This window comes from Lolium rigidum, chromosome 4, assembly GCF_022539505.1.
Source record: "Lolium rigidum isolate FL_2022 chromosome 4, APGP_CSIRO_Lrig_0.1, whole genome shotgun sequence".
In the NCBI taxonomy this organism is placed as follows: domain Eukaryota; kingdom Viridiplantae; phylum Streptophyta; class Magnoliopsida; order Poales; family Poaceae; genus Lolium; species Lolium rigidum.
The window spans coordinates 163058754-163078607 of record NC_061511.1 but is presented as its reverse complement, the minus strand read 5'-3'; the positions used below and the strand labels follow the sequence as shown (position 1 = coordinate 163078607).

The 19854-nt window shown below is 48.4% G+C and overlaps 4 protein-coding genes across 4 annotated transcripts; 2 read left to right on the top strand and 2 right to left on the bottom strand.

Moving 5' to 3' along the window:
• On the bottom strand, positions 1–590 carry LOC124647735. The gene is made up of 2 exons (XM_047187621.1): positions 419–590; positions 1–332 (listed from the first exon to the last, which is right to left on the bottom strand). The coding sequence occupies exons 1-2, from the start codon at positions 588–590 to the stop codon at positions 1–3; spliced, it is 504 nt and encodes a 167-aa protein (XP_047043577.1).
• A 430-nt stretch (positions 591–1020) lies between these two features.
• Positions 1021–3782, top strand: LOC124706198 (probable glucuronosyltransferase Os03g0107900). Its single transcript, XM_047237849.1, has 3 exons — positions 1021–1649; positions 2112–2356; positions 2722–3782. The coding sequence occupies exons 1-3, from the start codon at positions 1113–1115 to the stop codon at positions 3179–3181; spliced, it is 1242 nt and encodes a 413-aa protein (XP_047093805.1). The 5' UTR covers positions 1021–1112; the 3' UTR covers positions 3182–3782.
• A 2413-nt stretch (positions 3783–6195) lies between these two features.
• On the bottom strand, positions 6196–9900 carry LOC124706199. The gene is made up of 7 exons (XM_047237850.1): positions 9706–9900; positions 9461–9578; positions 9208–9369; positions 9035–9081; positions 8398–8557; positions 8253–8316; positions 6196–8171 (listed from the first exon to the last, which is right to left on the bottom strand). The coding sequence occupies exons 1-7, from the start codon at positions 9898–9900 to the stop codon at positions 8117–8119; spliced, it is 801 nt and encodes a 266-aa protein (XP_047093806.1). The 3' UTR covers positions 6196–8116.
• Positions 6302–7813, top strand: LOC124647734 ((+)-neomenthol dehydrogenase-like). Its single transcript, XM_047187620.1, has 5 exons — positions 6302–6336; positions 6419–6662; positions 6758–6823; positions 6912–7106; positions 7199–7813. The coding sequence occupies exons 1-5, from the start codon at positions 6302–6304 to the stop codon at positions 7595–7597; spliced, it is 939 nt and encodes a 312-aa protein (XP_047043576.1). The 3' UTR covers positions 7598–7813.
• Positions 9901–19854: the final 9954 nt, after the last annotated feature.

Below are 19854 nucleotides of genomic sequence, written 5' to 3'. Positions count from 1 at the left end.
TCAGGAGCAGCTCTTGTCGTCGTCGTCGACGTCGCACTGCGGCAGGGTGGAGTAGTAGGGCCCGGCCCGGTAGGCGACCTCGCCGGGGCAGCTCCGGTAGGGGCGCGACGGCTTCTCGCCGATCCTGCCGCCGTTGAAGTTGGTGAGCACGGCGCACCCCTCGTTCCCGGACGCGACGAGGCGGACGAGGCACTCGGACGGGTCGAGCTGGCAGCTGTTCACCTCGTACGGCACCTCCACGTTGAACACCCCCTTCTCGTCCGTCGCGTCCTTGCCGTAGAACACCGTCCGCCCCCTGTGCTTGTCCAGGCACGTCACCGCCACCGTGCTGCCTGCAAGCGATTCACAGTGTATCCGTCGGTCATTTCATGAGCTCGCCGGCCGCCGGCGAGGACCGGTATCAGTGAGGGGAACGTACCGTTGACGGGCTTGGCGTTGTAGGCGTAGGCGTTCCAGTTCTTGGTGCAGTCCTGGCACAGCACGGTGCCGGTTATCCTGAACTTGGACGCGCCGTAGTTCCCACCGGCGTCGGCGCGCGTCGCCACCGCGAGCGCCACCAGCAGCAGCATCGACGCCGTCCTCCACGCCATCGCCGACGATTCTGGTTGGCTAGGTAGAGCTCGGCTTGCTGGAATGGATGCGCCGGTCAAATGTTATCGAGCTGTGTCTGAAGCGCGCGGCGGCTTTATCGTGGAGCTCCAGGGTGGTCGACGTGAGCCCGACTCGTTTGGCCGACGACGACGTGCGCGCCAGTTTAAGCTGTCGGTACGGCAGGATAGCCGGCCTCTCGTTGCAGCCACGACAGCGTCGGCCGAACCAGTCTGATGACGTGGAGGCCGCGCGTGCTGATGACACGCAGACATGTGGGCCATGTGACCCGGCCGCTGGTGGACCCACATGTCAGTGGAATCGCAGTCTCCTCTCACTTTCCCCTCTCGTTGATGATTCCAAGAGCGAAAGCACCACCAAGCTCTGCAGCTGCTGCTGCTCCACCAGCAATGGCCATCGCGAAGTCCGGCGAGCGACGGATTTGAGCCGGAAATGCAGAAGCAGAAGCAGTGTCCGCAGCCTAAGCATTTGGCTCCGATGCTCGATCGAGCCCCTCCCCCGCCATGAGAGACCCGAAGCAGAAGGCAGCAAGAGCTCACAAGCCGCGCCGCTTCAACATGCTCGACAAGCTCAGGAAGCGCTACAGGTGGAGCTGGCTGCTCTGGGTCGCCCTCTCCGCCTACCTCTTCCTCCCGGCGCTCCCCTCCCTCCGCCGCTCCAGCTCCGGCTCCGAACCCCGCCCCGGCGTCCGGATCTACGCCTACGACCTCCCGCCGCGCTTCAACCGGGCATGGGTGGACGCCGACGCGCGGTGCGCGCGCCACCTCTTCGCCGCCGAGGTGGCCGTGCACGAGGCGCTGCTGCTGCGGCAGCGGCGGTCGGGCCTGCGCGCCGAGGAGGCCGACCTGTTCCTCGTGCCCGTCTACGTGTCCTGCAACTTCTCCACCCCCACGGGGCTCCCGTCGCTGGCGCACGCGCGCGGGATGCTCGCCGAGGCCGTCGACCTCGTCCGCGCCGACATGCCGTACTGGAACCGCTCCGACGGGGCCGACCACGTCTTCGTCGCGTCGCATGACTTCGGCGCCTGCTTCCATCCCATGGTGAGAGAACCTGCTCCGTCCAAGCTCTAATTCTTACCAGTACTAGTTGTTCAAACACAATTTGGTTCCTTCATTGTTTTCTTGGCCGAACTACGAATTGGTAGAAGTATGTGCAGTTCTTTGCATCAAAACAGAGTCTCGAACTAATTGTTAGGAGTATGTGATTCAGTTCGTTGCATAAAAGGCAGTCTAATTTATTACTACTACAATGACCAACGCAACACATGAAAAGGAATGTCTGTGCATTTTTCAGGGTACATATAAATTTGCGGTATAGGAGTTGGCTGATTCTGTTGATTCCTGCCAAATAGAACCCAGTTGCTGTTGCAATGATGTGACACCAATTCACTGGTTCAGATTATACTAACAGTTCAGCAAAAAATGTTCATGTCCTTCCTATGTAACCATGGACTTACTGAGAATACCCTCTTGTCTGCTCTGCACGATGTATTAATCAATCAGGAGGATGTGGCCATTGCGGCTGGTATCCCGGAGTTCTTGAAGAGGTCGATCCTGCTGCAAACATTTGGTGTGCAGGGCAGGCACACGTGCCAGGAGGTGGATCATGTGGTGATCCCGCCACACGTGCCGCCTGAGGTGGCCTGGGAGCTGCCGGAGCCGGAAAAGGCTCATCGGGATATCTTTGCCTTCTTCCGAGGCAAGATGGAGGTCCATCCCAAGAACAGCAGTGGCCACTTCTACAGCAAGTAAGTATCCACTTGGCAAGAACATTGCCTTAAAAATTCAAGAACACTATTAATTGACTGTTTCGCTTGATCTTGCACATTCCATCGGTCAAATATTCAGGTCTCAGAAGTTCATAAATTGCCTCAATGCATGTAGAAAACAAGTTGCATGTTAGTACTACTAGAGTACTAGTTAGAGCAAATCTCTTACAGAACTCCATACCCAAAATGGAACGCACAGTACAAGGTTATTCAGTCAGCTTTGGAGTTTGGACAGCCTATAGCGTACACATAATCTCTACTAGCGTATGTGATTAATCATGTCCAAGTAAAAGTTTGGCTTCATTATTTGTTGAAACTTACAGTTTACTTTGCACTTGAATCAGGAAGGTGAGGACTGAACTATTGCAGCTGTATGGCCGCAACCGCAAGTTCTATCTGAAGCGGAAACAGTACAACGGATACCGGTCGGAGATGGCACGCTCGCTGTTTTGCCTCTGCCCCCTTGGGTGGGCGCCATGGAGCCCCCGGCTTGTGGAGTCGGTCCTCCTGGGCTGCATTCATGTTATCATCGCCGATAACATACGCCTGCCGTTTCCTGACGTCCTCCGGTGGCCAGACATCTCACTACAGGTGGCTGAGAGGGACGTCGCCAGCCTCGAGGCAGTGCTCGACCACGTTGCGGCGACCAACCTGACGACGATACAGAGGAACTTGTGGGACCCCGTGAAACGGAGGGCGCTGGTTTTCAACCGCCCCATGGACGAGGGAGATGCCACCTGGCAGGTTTTGAAGGAGCTTGAGGCGAAGCTCGACCGGTCCCGACAGCAAGGGAGTAAGAGGTGATATAACCGAGGTTCAGACGTTGATACCATCGCAATGCATGCATTTTGAGCATTCTGCAGTGCCAAAGTTCAGTGGATAAGCCAGAAATCCTCTTGTCAGATGCTTCAGATGCAGCGCATCACCATGAGCATGCCATTTTTGAGTTCAGACTGCATCACCATGAGCAAGCTATTTTAGAGTTCAGAAGTCCTTTTGTCAGATGCTAATCAGCTAATATCTTAACTGGAAGCAGCATAAGCTTTATGCCGCAAAAGGGCAGCCTGGATGGCAAAGCAGCCTAGTTCTGCACAGGAGAAAATACACCATTTTGTTCTAAGGATCATGATGTGTATTCATGACAGTGACAATAGAGTAACTAGAAGAGAAGTGTATCAAATATCAATCAACAGTGGAATTAATTGAAGTAGTTTTCTCACTATGATTGAGGAACCAATGTAATCAGAATAGTCAAATCTGAGTATTGAAAACTTTGCCGATGCCTAAAATGACAAGTGAAAGAGGATAGATGTAACAATTTGAAGGTCACCAAGTTATCTCCACACACATCCATTCGCCCGGCAAAATTGAAATGCAATTTTCTGCTCTCAAAAAGTTTTGGTATTTTTCTGAAACAATTGTATAATCAGTATGTTTGCGAAATTTGGTATAGAAATATAGATATACCAGTATGTGTCCTGCCCGGAAAAAAGGAGAAGAAATTACATTTAACTATCTTTTTCATAATATGCCTTGAGTTTTCTTGCACCTCTTTTACATTTTTAAGTCTTCGGATGAACATCTGACCATCCTCACCCATCTCACTTGGTATAAAATCCATGGACTAGATTTACAATTACATGTTAAAATTACAGATTTGCTAGTTCTCAGCTAGCTAGCGCTAAGCCAACTCATATACCGGTTGCATGGTGATTCGTGCATCTTTGAGTTGTAAGCTAGATTGCAACTGAGATTTTTCACTTTTAAGTGGAGTTGCAACTAAGAAAAAAGTGCTCCACACCGTAAGATTTAGTTTGAGTTTATGCTAGTCATGAGTTGCAATATGGATTGCAACTTAGATTTAATGACATCATCTAACTAAAAACTAAGTTAACTCTTAGCCACACCCTTAAAATTAATATTAAACTTATTTAAGAAAAATTGAAGGCCATTGTCCTAGCTTTATATCATAGAGCCACAAACCGCAGCAGGCCTTACGAAGTTCGAAACAAACATAAAAGACACACGAACAACATGAAGGTAGCAAGGTTTCCATTGACCAAATGAAAATCCCAAATACGAGGTGTCAAATGTCGTAAGTTGTGCGTGAAAACGACCATCGGCTCCCAGCGCCACGTCAAGGAACTCCGTGTCCTTTGGTTTGGCTAAGGAGAGCATTCACGGTGTTGCCAAAAGCTAAATATGCCACATAATAAAAAAATGATTTTGGTGTTAAATGGCTAAGTGTCTCGCGGTGTGTAGATTTTTTTAAAAATCTATGTTCCCTCTTCTTAGCTTTTCATGGCCCACAACAAAGAGAGACATTAGAGAGACAAAAAAAATTAGATATCTCATAATTTTTGGCTATGGCAATTCCCTCCACAATTGAGGGAACCAATGCTAAAAGCCAAATTCAATATTTGGAACCCCTATTTGGCATACATTATAGCTGCCCTAAGATTCTCCATCCAATTCTGCATGATCATAGCATTTTGAAAATGGCAGACAACTGGTTTGCCAATGATGTTGTCTTCCATAGCTAATTTGTTCCTAATAGTCAAGAGAGTCCAACATTTGCGCCAGCCAGAACAATTATATAAACCACTCCAAAAGCAGTGAATCAAGAGAACATTACAACAGTCTTTGAGGGCGGAGGCAATGAAAGCAAGAGAGAGTTCAGGGGGTCATAATTATTACACCAATAATTAAGAACAGAGGTAGAGGAGGGAGTAGTACAACGATAGGCATAGGCCCAAAGCCTAATATCCTTAATACAACGGCGGAAGACTAGGGTAAGATCCTCTACAATTCCATTAAAAGCGAGAGCATTCTACCTTTTCCAAATGGCCCAAGCGATGGCAGTGTTGATCGTAACTTCCTCGTAGGCATGGCCGTGCGAGAGCCACATATCAGCGAAGCTGGCTGGGCCACGTGTGTCGAAGTCCCGGTGGAAGAAGTTTCAAACTTCTTTGGCTCGAGGACATAAGAGCAACAGGTGATTGATGTCTTCATCTTTGGGGCATGAGACGCAGTGAAGCAACAAAACTAAGTGCATCGTTGGATCCGACAAGCCAAAGTCATCAGGTAGCATTTCCCGAACTTCTGGCTACATGAATTTCGAAGGGGCATGAAAAGATGTAACTTTCTTTTTGCGAAACAAAGAAGATGAGACATTCTTGTAGTGTATTAATCACAGCGCGCCTTGAGATAACCTCATGTAAACAGATCGGGTCGGGAAGCACCCCCATGCTTCCCTATATAATTACAGCAATCCTTCTGGTACTAGTTAATTTTGGTCAGGGAATAGACTTTACTTTGAGCAAACTTCATGATCATTGAGCTAGACACGACGAAGGCATGTGTTCAGGTTAGAAATCAAACAAGAACTGAAGAAAACAAGTCATTTTCCCATCCCATTACAAATTTGCAGTCGTTGGGCCAGTGTTACTACTGTGTTGAAATACGAATTACATCTCTCTTCGGAGGAGCAGGGTCTCTTAGAATCTCCTTCCGCGATGTGAAGGAGTCAACAGCAGGCAGTAATCAAATGCAGAAAACAACGGGGGCCTGCATATTGAAATCGACAAGTCCAGGACGGCCACGTTGCCAGGACAAACCAGTTTCACCATCGCAAATTGCAATTGGACATGAACAACCGTGACAAATGTGAACATGAACGAAACGTGTCGCCCAAACATTTCACAGCGAGTCAAAATTATGAGAAAAATTAAAAACAACACATGCGGTTAAGGGAAGTCATCAATTCATCTTTAACCAAACGAAGAAACTACAGGGAGCTTCTTGCACATGTAAAAATGAAAACGTCACCGCACACGAATACTATCAGGTTGGTTGAAAGGTCTGAAGCTTTGTTCTACTTAAACCTGTCGATAGCCCATCTGTAAGCAGTCAAAATAAGCTCATATGGAAGGAGCCATCTCCCGATCCCCTAGCACAAGGTATGGCCTCCTAACCCATGTGCTAGCTGAACTAATTCGTCATTGCATTACAGTAGTTCTTAAAAGGAATACAATTTTCAAGGGTTGCCGTGGTCACCGGAGGCAACAAAGGCATCGGGTTAGAGGTGTGCCGGCAGCTGGCTGATCATGGTGTCTCCGTCGTGCTGACGGCCAGGGACGAGACCAGAGGCGTGGCGGCCGTCGAGAAGCTCAAGGCGCTGGGGCTCTCCGACGTCGTCTTCCACCAGCTGGAGGTCACAGATGCTTCCAGCATCGATCGTCTGGCTGCTTTCCTAGAGATCCGTTTCGGGAAGCTCGACATCCTGGCAAGTATTTCTTCTGTCCGACCCTTTGGTTGATTGATAAACAAAACATGATCAGCAACTGATTCGTATGTATGTATGTATGTGGTATGCCACAGGTGAACAATGCCGCCACAAGTGGAAATGAGAGACTAGATGATGGCATAATACCAGGAGTGGAGAAGGTGAGCTGAGCTGATCAGTCAACAAATTAATCTGTGCACAAACAGACTGAAACGGATTTAATTCATTCATGTGTACTACGTGCATCAGTTCGACGGCATAGATGTGCATCAGAGGCTGGAATGGATGAAGAACAATACCCGGGAGACGCATAAGGCTGCAAAACAGGGCGTGCAGACCAACTACTACGGCACAAAGCACGTTACCGAAGCTCTGCTCCCCTTGATCCTCTCCTCGTCTGACGGAAGGATCGTCAACGTCTCCTCCAGCTTCGGACTGCTGAGGGTACGTAAACCCCACCACAAATCACGCCCGCCAAAGAACTCCCATGCATATATGTACATACATGACGTCTCTCTCTGTGCGGGCGGCTGCAGCATTTCGGCGCCGACGAGGTGGAGCTGAGGCGGCAGCTTGACGACATCGACAGCCTGACCGAGAAGAGGCTGGACAAGCTGCTTGACGCCTTCTTGGGAGGCTTCGCCGACAGCAGCGCGGCAGAGACGCGTGGCGGGGGGCGAACGACAGGGTTCTCGGCGTACAAGGTAGCCAAGGCCACAGTGAACGCCTACACGAGGATGCTGGCGAGGAGGCATCCGGCGCTGCGCGTCAACTGCGTGCACCCGGGCTTTGTCAGGACCGACTTTTCCATGAACTCAGGGCTCCTCTCGCCGGAGGAGGGCGCACGCGGCGTGGTGGAGGTGGCACTGCTACCAAACGGCGGACCCACCGGCGCCTACTTTGCTGAGGGCCAGCTGCAGGCGTCGTTTGCGTGATGATTTCAACTGACCTGTTCGCCGCTTACCAGCCAGCAGCTAGGGCTTTTGCTCCAACCAAATTGTCTTGCTTGCAATGTTAGTTAATTACATGACTAGTGGTGTGGCCTGTGGACAGTGGTCACAGTGCTGTTTTGAAATTTCACGACAAATTTCTATCCATTGTTCCAATTCAATCAGTTTGGCGTCCATGTCCCACTGCAGGGGACATAATTGGGTTGGGTAATATGCTTCAATATTGAACTAAATTCTTGACCAAACTTTGATAAAAGCCCTGACTAAATTTGGATGGAGAACAGAGGTAAGCAGATGATATATGGAGCAAAATATATCATATATGAACTTAGCCCATATATAATTTGTCATGTGCTTTCATGCCATGAGCTGCAGTTAGTTTCATCCCCCAAGCTTGAGACGGATCAAAACAATCAGAAAACCAACTAACCCCATGTCACACTTCATAAGTTCACATATCACAGAATTAATCAATTACCAAGATATAAGCACCTCTAAATTTTGTCAATTGTCCTCATCGTCCTCATTATCTTGAAGCATAGCTCCTCGCGCCCTTGCCCTAAATAAAGAATAGCAAATGTTATAGCCAGGTGCATTAAACTTCCACATCAAAGTAGTGTTTGGAGGAACTTTGTACAACCTCCGAGGCTTGGGGGCTACTCGCTTCGTGGCTTTAGCTGGAGGGACTTTACTAGGTGAAGGCACTGTAGATTTGAATTTCGTTAGTTAAGAAAGTATCATGTTATCTTCACTTCCAGTTATGCATGAAGAAGAAGCATGGTCACCTGATATTTGCTGCTCCACATGAGCTGTAACTTGATCCGAGCCCGAAGTCACAACAGACACACTTGGAACCTCATCAGCTATCAGCTTTGGCTTTGTTGCCTTTCTTCTGTCTAGGAAAGAAACAGCTTCAAGCTGTTTTTGCATGATTTCATTTTTTTCCTATGACACGAAAATATTACAAACATCATATCAATTGATGTTTCCAGTATCCAACTAAACAAAAAATAACATAGGAATAGCTTCATTGTTACCCAATAAAAGTGCTCATCATTCAAAAGAACCAGCACATGCAAATGACATACCATAATGAACCTCAATGATATAGGGAGTAACTGTCACTGGGCCAACACACTGGGTGACGTTGGAGTTTAAGTGAAGTCTTTGAGAAAAAGCATGTATTGCTCAAGTTAGCATTTGTATGCAGTGAACACACGCAGGTCATGTTTTAGTGTGCGCAAACTGTTACACATTCCATGTAGACTTTGGAGTAACAAAAGTTGTACAATGTCAGTGTGGTAAAACTAGATTGTTCAACTGTTTGATATGTTAACAAGAAAACATGTGGATTAGTGGGCTACCCTGATAATCCCATTTACACTAGTTCAAAAGTGCTGGTCAGGAGATAAGATGACCTACTCTTTCAGATGACAGGCTCACCATCAGCTGCGACATTCGTTCCTGTTCTGCAAAAGAAATAAAACAACGCATTCCTGAACAAGGTTTTGAGTAATGACTAAACCCTTTCAGCGACAAACCTAAGTATTGAATCAAAACTCAAGAGTAAAATGAAGACATCAGATGACAGCAACCTCTGGATGCACGCTCCAGCGTAGTCCTATAAGCGGCGTAAAGCGCAAGCGAGATCTCGGCTACGACATCACTCACTGCAGCGCCAGTAACTCTCTGGAGAGAAATGGCGATGCGAGGCAGGCCCTTTGCCTTGGTAGCCACGAGCTTTGCACCATCGGGGCCTGAACAGAGCGAAGATGACACTCTCAATCATGTATGTAATTGTTGTAAAGATTGGGGAAAACTGAAGTGGTGGATAGGTAGGTGGCATGCCAGGTGACTTGCGGAGTTGGTCGGCGGCGAAGAGCAGCTTCACTTCCCCGGAGGACAAGGAGGACTTGAGGTAATCCAGGAAGTCGGACCATGAGCCGCCGATTCCAACATCGTCTCTCTTCGATTGATTTGCACGCACGGCAGGGCACGCAAGAAAGGGAATGCATAGATGGAGAAGCTATGTGTCAGCACCAATCGGAGGCGACTGGGTTCAGACGAGGACTAGGAGTCCAAGGGGAGCTTACGAGATCGTCGAGGTCGGAGATGGAGAGGGAGCGGTCCCAGGCGAGGGAGTGGCAGTCGGTGGCGGCGATGCGAAGGGCGGCGGCGGAGCGGGCGTGGGCGCGGAAGAGAATGGGGCGTGGGGACGGGTGGCCCTCCGGCTTGGCCTCGCCGACGACGGCGCCGAACGCGTCCTCCAGGTCTACCGCCGCCGCCATCTCGCAACTAGGCCGGACGGCGACGAGGAGCGGAGGAGGCGCGGGCGCCGGGGCAAATTGTTTTTCTTCTCCTCTTCTGGGTTTGACTCGACTAGAACAGGCTTACGTAACTCGCTCCTGAAAGCGTATTCCCAGTAGAATTTTCTGTGTTACGTATCTTGAATTTGAAAGCGGAAAGCTGTAAGATCGGAATGCTGTCTTCAAGGCTTCTTACTTGGAAATTTGGAATGACATCTGAATGGATAATACTTCGATGTTTTTCATTTCTAGCGTTTCCTTTTTTTGACAGAAAACCGACAGATTAAATCACATCAACACAAAGGAGTCCTCGGATGCAATCCGAAACAGAATAAGAAATAAAATTAGAGTTTACATCTTGACAAGACTTATCTAATATATGCTCCGCTTCATTAAGAACCCGCTTCACATGGCAAAAGGATACCGAAGTGAAGCCACTCACCAACTGCTTGATACCAGCCACGGCCAAACCAACGGACGATTTGTCCATGCTTTGTGAGTTTAGTCGTTGCACCATAGAGAGACAATCTAACGCGAATATCCCCTTTCTCATTCCTTCATCTTGAGCTAGCTCAACCGCCCGCCGAAGAGTCAAAACCTCCACATGCTCAGGTTGTTGGAGCCGCTCAATGTGTTGTCGACAAGCCACCAAGCAAGTGCCCCGGTGATATCTCCTGACCATTCCTACACCCATGCACTCGACAGCTTCAAAGATCGCAGCATCATAGTTAATAAGAACTGTACCTTGCGGCGGCGATGTCCAAATTGTTGTTGTACGATTGGACACACACCAGTGCTTGATGTTTTTGTTTGTATAGATGCTCTTTGATCATATCAACATAAGCAAGAATCTTCATTAACAAGTCTCGAGTCCTATTTGAAAATAGATTGGAATATTTGGAATTTGAAGTCTATATAATGGTCCCAACCTCTAGACTCAAGATTGCATTGTGGACGGCACCATCGATAAGGCAGAGGAATAGAGGGTAGGCCGAATAGCTCCAACCCTAATTTTCCTACACTTCACACACACACGTGCGGCTAGGATTTGGCTTGACGTTCGAGTTCCTCACCTCGTTACGTGTCACCCAAATATGCCAGAGAACCAATGATAGAACTGTAGGCTGACGATCATTTGAGCGAGATAGGAAATCAAAGAGCCCCCTCTTGCAAGACTCAAAATGTTTCCGATTTAGCTTCAGAGATGCTCTTTAATTTCCCGCCAACCAACACGAGTAAACTGACAAAACAACATATATGGCCAAAAAAAATGCATGCTCAGTTGTGATAAAAAATACTAGTCGTGGGAGGAAACTGTTTTTCCCGGTGATATTTCCACCACTTTTCTTATCTCAAACTAAGTCTTCGGATCAACAGTGGAAGGTTGGTTGTGTATTGTTTAGTCGATGACGTCTCGCTAGTGGAAGCAACATGGCACTAAACAGGACGGTCCATAGATTTCGGGGCGCTAGGGCGAAACGATACCAAGGACCCCTTTTCATAGTAGCTAAGCTTTTCTAGGGTAGGGGGCAATGCCCCCTACTCTAAGAAAAACCTGAAATCTTAGGAGAGGGCGTGTGCCAGACAGACGTCTTGGGCACACGCACTAGGCCACAACCTGTTGCGTCCGGCTGTCACAAAAATGGTAGGCTAGCTAATATCAGGTGTCGTTTTTAAAAAAACTGTAACTCTTAAATCGTGCGGAGAAATTACAATTCGTTTTCACTTCTAAAATCTCCACGACGAGAGCTTCAAAACTAGACCACATTTTCATATGTTTCGCTGACCTTTTTTAACAAGCAACTTTGATATGCAACAGAGCAACTTTATTGTGTAGCAAAACAACTTTCATGTACCACAAAGCAACTTTGATGTGCAACGAAGATGTACACTTTTTGGTACACGAAGGCACAACTTTGGTGCCCGAGAACAATTTTGGTATCCATCGTAGCAATTTTAATGTGTGATGAAGCAACTTAAGTGCCCTGCAGAGCAACATTGGCATCCGGCGACGTAGTTTTCGAACCCTGCAGAGCAATTTTGGCGCCCGACGGAGCAAATTAATATCCTGCAGAGCAACTTTGGTACTCGACAAAGCAAATTTGGTTTGTGACGGCCTAATTTTGGCGTCCAGCAAAGCAACTTTGGTGCCACCGAATAAATTTTGATGGATGGCTGAGCAACTTTGGCGTCCACTGATGCAATTTTCGTTGTGAATGTAGATTTACGCCGTGCAGCAAAGTTGCTTCGCCCCACACTAAAGTTGCATCATCTCGTATTATAATTGCTTTATCCCACGTGGAAGTTGCTCTAGAAAAACTTTATCAAAATACATAGAAATGAGATCTAGTTTTGAAGAGCTCACCGCAAGAAATTCAAAAGTAAAAGCGGATCCTAATTTCGACATCTGGTGCAAAAGTTATATGATTTTGAATATTTGAAAAGGAAAATTAATGTGCATGATGTCATTGCAGTGCATGTGCTACAATCACTGTGCGTTCACACTGACAAAGTTATCATGCTTTCTTTTTTTATACGCTCGCTCAAATGCACCAACAGGCACGCGGCCGCCTGCTAGACGGGTCCCTGAAAAAATCCTTAAAGATATTCATTTATGTTAAATTTATATACCTTACTTAAAGTTTAAGCATGATTAGTTTTCTAGGCCCTTTAACAATCTCACTCAAGCTTCACCACTTGGTCACACACAAAAAAAATAAAAAAAAATTATTCAGCAAGATAAATATAAGTAGCTTCATCTTAATGCCCTCTACCATGTTGTCTATAACCTTTTATAAGTTCACCTTGTGTTGCTAAAGAAGTAAACAAAATTTAAACGGATGAGAGGTGGGCGAGGAATTCCTGCCACCAAGATTTTACGGCATGATCATGTGAAGCTGAGGAGAATTCGTGTTTAGGCACAAATTCACCGATTTGTGAACAGTGAACCTCGTGCCAGTAAGGGAAATCCTTGCATATGTGTTGGACTGTCTTATTGTCGTTCAGGCATAGATGAGATATATAATTGGCTACAATATCATCCCTTTATTGTAAAACTAGGAAGAACGCCCGTGCGTTGCACCGGGATAAATAAAAACGCTACACTAAATCATCTATAATTACAGTTCTCAAATGTCCTACCATCGATGGAGATAATCGTGAGTTTTCTCCTATTCATGATGAACATGATTAATTCAAAAAGGTGAGCGCGGGAGTTTCTTGCGTCACCTACTTGTAATAATTCAAACTTTTAATGATGGTTGACACCACCCCTATATAATTTAAACTTGGTACATTTTGCATCTCCATGTTTTAGTTCCATAGTTTGTTACAATGGTGGGCAACACTTGTGTGTGATCTGCATTATGTGTCGGGCAACAAATGACTAAAATAATGATGGATCCGAAGTAAAAAAAAAGTTAGTTTATTTGTTGAAAAATAGTCAATACTAAAATTTTGTCTCAAATTCGATTGGATTTGCTGCAGCATGCTAAATCTGCTGTAATTTTGAAAATAGGCCTAAAACTATGCAATTAAAACCGTCTCCTTAATGTTCAAAAAATATCAAAATCATCTCCTTAGGCAACAAACATATTTGGTAGTGATTAGTTTTTTGGTATTAGTTAAATATAAAAACATTTTAGCGTTGCAACTGCTGTAAATCTATCAATAAGGGTTCACGAAATAATGTGTTTTTATTGATAAAAAATGTTAGGTTTTCTCTTTGATTTCCTTTCATACCATTTGAAATATTGTTAGGTTTGTTCTTGCAGGCTTTGCCGCTGTCGAAACCGAAAAAGAGCTTCACTTCGCTAGACACTTGATGATATCACACTCTAGAAACTTTTACTACATTCGGCCGGTGCGAACGTGAGTAGTTCGTCCCAACTTGCAAGTCCAACTTCAAGTCTCTATGCACTCCCGCTGATCTGAAGATAGTCAGTCATAGAAAACTTCAAATTGTACACAGAACAACCAACATACAATTAACATCTTAGTAAGTAATAGATTTAGTACACATGCTCGGCACCCTAAAAGAGTTTAAGGTTAGTTTTTGTGAACTCTCTCCTGTCGTGGCTCAGCATCGGGTCGCCGGAAACATGGAGAGAGCAGAGCAATCTGGTCAAGCTGTGGTCGAGCAATCCTTCACGGAAGTTGTATGGGGGAGCAAAGACTACAACAACCTTGATTTCAGGCCTCTGTTCAAGCCAACCTCGTACTCTCCAAGTTCAGCTACCTCGCCCATCCAATCCCACAAACAATCGGGCAAGCAAAACACACTCTCGTTGAGGTGTTCCTCCTCAACCATCCAGCTCTCCGGCTGACTCGCCAACGTACGATATCGTTATGCTCACCAATGCATATGTCATCGACGCTGGCGTGAAAAAGATTACCGGTCCAATCCCACCATCCTTCTGGTGTCTGAGCATTGTCGAGCAGCTCAACATTCCGAGAATCGGCGAATCGCCTCCTATTGGCAGGTTTCCGACGCGCTCTGCAACCTGGCCGGCCCGGCCAGCCGTCTCGCCAAGATCATGCTGTCGCGCAAAACTACTTCATGTATATCCGGCCGGCGTGGTCGGCACTGATCGAGGACGGCCGAAGGTGTGTTGGAAGTGAAGCACTACTCGCCCGGCCGACTGCGCCCCGTTTCTGAGCAGCAGAAGTGCTCGGCGTGCCCCGCCACAGCCCACAGAACCCAGCCGACGCTAGAAGCCTAGAACTCGAGTCCTTTATTGCCGAACGGGCAAATTGAAGTTCATGTTGGGGAGGGAAAATATCGCTTGCCAATCTGTGCATGAACGGCTTACGACAAGCAGCAGGATGAGGCCGGAGTCGACGTGAGCTGTTCATCTCCAGCTGCTGGTACGGGACAGGCTGCTGGTTGTGGACGCCGATTTCTGGCATCGCTTTTGCCATCGTTTTTGTTCTCACGTTGCCTTGTCCTCTTGATCGTTGATGTCCCTTAGAGCATCCCCACTCGTTGGCGCTCCCCACGCCCAAATCCGGCGAAATTTTCGTCCGGATTGGAGGAAGATTTGGCGTGGGGAGTAGCAGTTTCCCAGCCGCGTGCCCAGGCGAAGTCGACGAGGCGAATTGAAAAAACAGAAACTTGACAAACTACGGCTAAAAACGGGTGAATATAGACTAAATTTAATGATATTTACTACATAACGGGCGGAGTTCATACATAGAGGCCGAATTCGACTATATTTCGAATTCGGCTAGGGAAATCCAAATGCTAATTTTAAAACACGGCGCTCTACATGCCCAAATGGCGGTAGAACACCGTGTAGTCGCCGCCGTCGTCGTCGGAGCCGTCGTCGTCGTCGACCTGCGGCGGCGCGGCCCGGCTGCCGCTGCCCCGGCCGGCGTCTCCCCACCGAGGCGGGGAAGGCTTGTACCATTCGTCGTCCGACGCTTCGAGGTCGACGAATGGGACGGCGGCGGCGGTTGGAGCGGCGGTTGGAGCGGCGGCGTGGCCGGCGCGGGCGGCGAGTCGCTCGCGCGGCGGCCGGTCCAACAGCCTCGCCTGTCGCTCCGCCCGCTGCGGCGCTCCCGGTCGCGCGCGCCCGGTCCGGTGCGGCGTCGTCCGCGCGCTTCTCCTCCTCCATGTCCCGAAGCGATCCGGCGATCGCCTCCGCCATCGCCGCATCCTCCGCGCGCTTCGCCTCCTCCTCGGCGAGCTGGTTTGCGGCGGCGGCCTCTTTCTTCGTCCTCTTCCGGCCGCCCTGCGGCGCGGAAGGCCGGTCGCGGATGACGAGGGCGCCGGCCGCTGCGCCCTCCGGTCGGCGGCGGAGACGCCGACTCCTCCCTCTTCACCGGCGCCAAGGACGACCTCGGCGCCGATCCGGAAGACGACGAGCTGGCAGCCATGCGCTGTGGCTGCCAGACGTTTCCCCGGCGGCGGCTCGTCGATGCCCTCGATGCAGGGGGCATCGTGAGCACCGGAAAGTTTCCGCCCTCGATGTGATCGAGGACGTTCGCCAGCGTTCTATCCGGCGCGCTCCACCACCGTCGTCGTCCCGCGGCGTTGTTGCGCGCAGGCGGAGGTGGCGGGCCATCGTAGGCCGCCAGCTCCCGCTCCCACCGCCGAAGGAAGTATGAGTTCCGGCGCGTGTAGTTCTCGGGGTGGTGGCGCGGGTCGGCGCGCTCCTCGTCCGTCATCGTCAGCCGCGCCTCCTCGATGGCGGCGTCGAGGGCGTCGCCCTGAGGCGGCGGCGGGATTGGTACGCCGCCACGGCTGAGTCGCCACCCGCCGCCGGGAGGCCTCGTGTCGGGCGGGCAGGGGTACCCCGCCTGGTGGAGGAGGTGCCCCTCCCACTGACGGAGCGTCCCGGCGGGGAAGCCATTGGAGGCTGCGCCGTCGTCGTCGGAGAACGCCATCTTCGTTGGAGGTGGCCGGTGAGTGGAGGGGAAAATGGAGGAAGAGTGGAGCAGGGCGTCGCGGCGAGCGGCCCGGCCTTAAATAGGAGCGGCGGGCGCGGCGAGCGCCGGCGATTAATGCCGCGCGGAAGACGATGCGTGCGCGAATGACGATGCGACGGCATTAATTCGCCGCGTGGAAGCTACGCGGCCGGCGAATGCGGACCGGCGGCAGGCTTTCACGGCGCGCGGAAGACGATGCGATGAGGACGACGATCGGTTTCTCTCGCCGACAAGTTGGAGCCACCGGATGCGCGGGAAGTTGCCTCGCCGTTTCGCGCGTTTCGTTTCGTCCGGAGTCCCCGAGCGCTCCCCGGGGGCCGGGGATGGCGTGGGATCGCCGGATGGATTTAGGCCCAAATCCGGACGAAAACGAGGAACCGGGGGCGCGACTGGGCCGAATTACGCCGTCCGGATGGAAAAAACGCTCGCCGGGGGCCTGTTCGGGCGGACGAGTGGAGATGCTCTTAGATACTGGAACGATGACGCTCAATGACTGTCGTATCCCCGCGCCGTCCGGCAAAGGTCATTCTTGCATCGATAGTTTTTTTTTCGAAAATAGGGAGGCTGACGGGGCGTCGCCGTGAGAAGCCAGACCAGGTGCGGAGGAGGGGGCTTCGTCATCACGAGTCGAAGCATGGTGGACTCTGCTGCACTGCCCCGAACTTGGGTCGCCCCTGTCGGGCGGGTGCCGAATAGCGGTTGCCAGCGACGTCGGCAAGATCCGCCGTCGGCAAGATCCGCCGTACCATACGTGACCTCCTCTTGCGCCATCTGCCCCCGTTCCTTGCTTGTGCAAAAAAAGGACCTGGTGCCTATTGCAGGCAACGCAGGGTTTATATTTAGACGAGATCGGAGGGAGTCCCTGCGGGCAACGCGTGGTTTATTTGGCCGAGATCGGAAGGAGTCCGTGCGTGAATCTCATACAAATACATATTTCCTTCGGAAGAGCGACGTACGATACGAAAACTTTTTTAGCGATCGGACGAAACAATCTAACGTACCAAACCAAACGGACCAAACCACGGAAACGCTTCTCCATTTATTATTAGGTATAGATATAGATATAGATTTTACGACGGTCGGGATCTTCCCATGAGCACAAGCCAAGCAAACAACTTGATCTTTTATAAGCCTGAAACTCTGAAAGGCTGCATGCGCCCCAAGAATTGTGCAGCATAAGCCGAACTGTGCAGCTAGCAGAGTTTGCGGTTGATTCCGTCAAGTTCCCTCTGATTGATTTCATAGGGGTTAGGCAAGACCTAAGTTTTGTAATAGGGTTCTAGATGTTTCAGTTTTCTTCTGTTTGATGTAAAATACACCGTCAGAAAGTTTTCTTCAGTTGACGTAATTTATTTAACTAATATTTAACTTGAATCGGTTCCTGAATAAAGCATACCCACAAGTTTATTAGGGATCTAATATCTTATAAATCTCGATCAATTAAAAGAATACCCGTTGAAAACCTTAGTGAGCGGCTCTGTTTGATGCTCTTTCTGACTGGTGACGGATCTTGAGAAGATGAGATCTTACTGACATGGTTCATGTTCAACTATGCTGCAACAGATGTTTCAAAGACAGTAAACAAAAATTTGTACCAACACATGTACAAAATAATTTATCACACAGCACTGAAACAATTGTAGCACCATATGATTAAATCACCGTGCTAGCATAATCTGCAAAATTGTTGCTCCCTGCTGTTGATATGAAAATCGTCTTGATATATCAACTGCAGCGGGCAGCCAGCCCTGTTCCCTGGACTCTGGTTATAAGTTAATAGAAAAGGAGTTTCATCAAATTCAGATCCTCAACTTGGGGATAAATCAGCTGAAAAATCCAGGAGCTGACCTGCTATGGGCAGGAAAATGGTGCAAAATTACCAAATATTCCCACCAAAAAGTGTTGAGAACATCAAACCACCAGATTAACGGACTTGAAACTGCCTCCAGACTATTCCCCGTAATCTGATAATCCTGTGACTCCAATAACTCTACATCCATGCATGGTTAGCTAAGGATAATGAATCATCCTCAGGTTTGTAGCCTTTCTTCTCTCTCGATCTCACTCACGAACCTGTGCACGAACAGAGAGGAGACAATGACAGAGATTTGTTGCCGTCTAATGCCTCCAGCTTTTCTGTTTCCTTACTCCTTTTATTAAGCAAGACAACGATCTTGCCTGCTCACACGTAGCCCACAATGATCGTGCCATCCCACGACCGAGCACACGAGCTTACAACGCAAGGATCGGATCGACACAAAGACCAACTCCTATCCTATCTGTTCCTAGCAAATAGCTGAAGAAAAACTAACTGAAACTGACTGACGAAAAACGACACTACTAACTGAACTTGACACTTATTACTGACACACTAGATTAACCAACAAGGTTTAGCCATCGATGTTCATACCACCACATCGGTTCATACTTCTTATACTTTGTTGTAAGATTAAGTTCAGTGGAATAATGTTCTTAATGTAGTTCAGTTCCGATGCAGTTAGGAACGTACAGAATACTAGCTCATGTACAGCATCTAGGTCCACACAGTATTCAAGCAATGATAATCAAAGCTGGGAAGATCTTGACAGTAGAATTGTGCATAGCAAAGCTAAGATTAAGTGTTGTTGCCGAAGTCACTGAATGTGTGGAGCTCTAACAACATTCTGTGACCAAAATTAAATATTCCATAACTTCATTCAGTTTTCTCAGTTCAGTGCTCTTTCTTTTTTTTTTTTTTTTGACTCTGGCAACAGTCCAGTGATCATCTGACGAGCATGCACTATAACAGTACCTAGCAATTTAAATCAAATACTATTTCAACTAACCCTTAAATGATTTTCCATTGAGTAAAGAAGATGATATGGGCATTAGAAAGTGCAATCTAGCAGGCCAATTTGACAGGAGTACCAAGGATTCGGATTGAGAGTACATTCTACTGATGTTATCCCAATACTGCAGAACATACTCTCACTCACTTGTTACCCTCAATACTTCACGTATGCTTAGCATGTCGAATATCATGACAAAGTCAGCTTGCAACATATTACATAGGCATAACCTAACAATTGACGAGTGTGTCAGGTTTCCATGTAAACTCTCTGCACTCTCGTCTCTCAGTTACAGTTATACTTCACATTATACATGAACTGGTGGTCAGTTACAGTTATACTTCACGTTATACATGAACCAGTGGTCATGGTGGTTCATCCGCATCTCCCACATTTCTTTTCCATCCTAAAAAAAGTCTCTAGCAACAAATGCCAAACTAAACCAACTGCAAACAGAACAAAGCTCACCTGCAACAAAGTCAAACTGACCTACCAGTTCTCTAACAAAAACCTATTTATGGGCCTCTTGGATGCAAACGATTTCCAAAGGACTTTTGGAGAATTCAATCTTTAGGATTTTTTCCTAAGTGGGTCATTTGATTTTTAGCATCGCAAACCATAAGAATCTTTCCTCATGATTCATTTGTAATTTATTTCAGATGAAAATTTCATCCACTCC

Bases quoted from the DNA above. Each gene is read 5' to 3' on its own strand.
- LOC124647735 (XM_047187621.1), bottom strand. From the start codon at position 590: ATGGCGTGGAGGACGGCGTCGATGCTGCTGCTGGTGGCGCTCGCGGTG. The intron at 333-418 runs GTACGTTCCCCT...AATCGCTTGCAG, and splicing joins CAACGCCAAGCCCGTCAACG to GCAGCACGGTGGCGGTGACG.
- LOC124706198 (XM_047237849.1), top strand. From the start codon at position 1,113: ATGAGAGACCCGAAGCAGAAGGCAGCAAGAGCTCACAAGCCGCGCCGC. The intron at 1,650-2,111 runs GTGAGAGAACCT...TTAATCAATCAG, and splicing joins GCGCCTGCTTCCATCCCATG to GAGGATGTGGCCATTGCGGC. The intron at 2,357-2,721 runs GTAAGTATCCAC...CACTTGAATCAG, and splicing joins AGTGGCCACTTCTACAGCAA to GAAGGTGAGGACTGAACTAT.
- LOC124647734 (XM_047187620.1), top strand. From the start codon at position 6,302: ATGGAAGGAGCCATCTCCCGATCCCCTAGCACAAG. The intron at 6,663-6,757 runs GCAAGTATTTCT...GGTATGCCACAG, and splicing joins TCGGGAAGCTCGACATCCTG to GTGAACAATGCCGCCACAAG. The intron at 7,107-7,198 runs GTACGTAAACCC...GGGCGGCTGCAG, and splicing joins CCAGCTTCGGACTGCTGAGG to CATTTCGGCGCCGACGAGGT.
- LOC124706199 (XM_047237850.1), bottom strand. From the start codon at position 9,900: ATGGCGGCGGCGGTAGACCTGGAGGACGCGTTCGGCGCCGTCGTCGGC. The intron at 9,579-9,705 runs GTAAGCTCCCCT...AATCAATCGAAG, and splicing joins TCTCCGACCTCGACGATCTC to AGAGACGATGTTGGAATCGG. The intron at 8,172-8,252 runs GTTGTACAAAGT...TTCTTTATTTAG, and splicing joins GTAGCCCCCAAGCCTCGGAG to GGCAAGGGCGCGAGGAGCTA.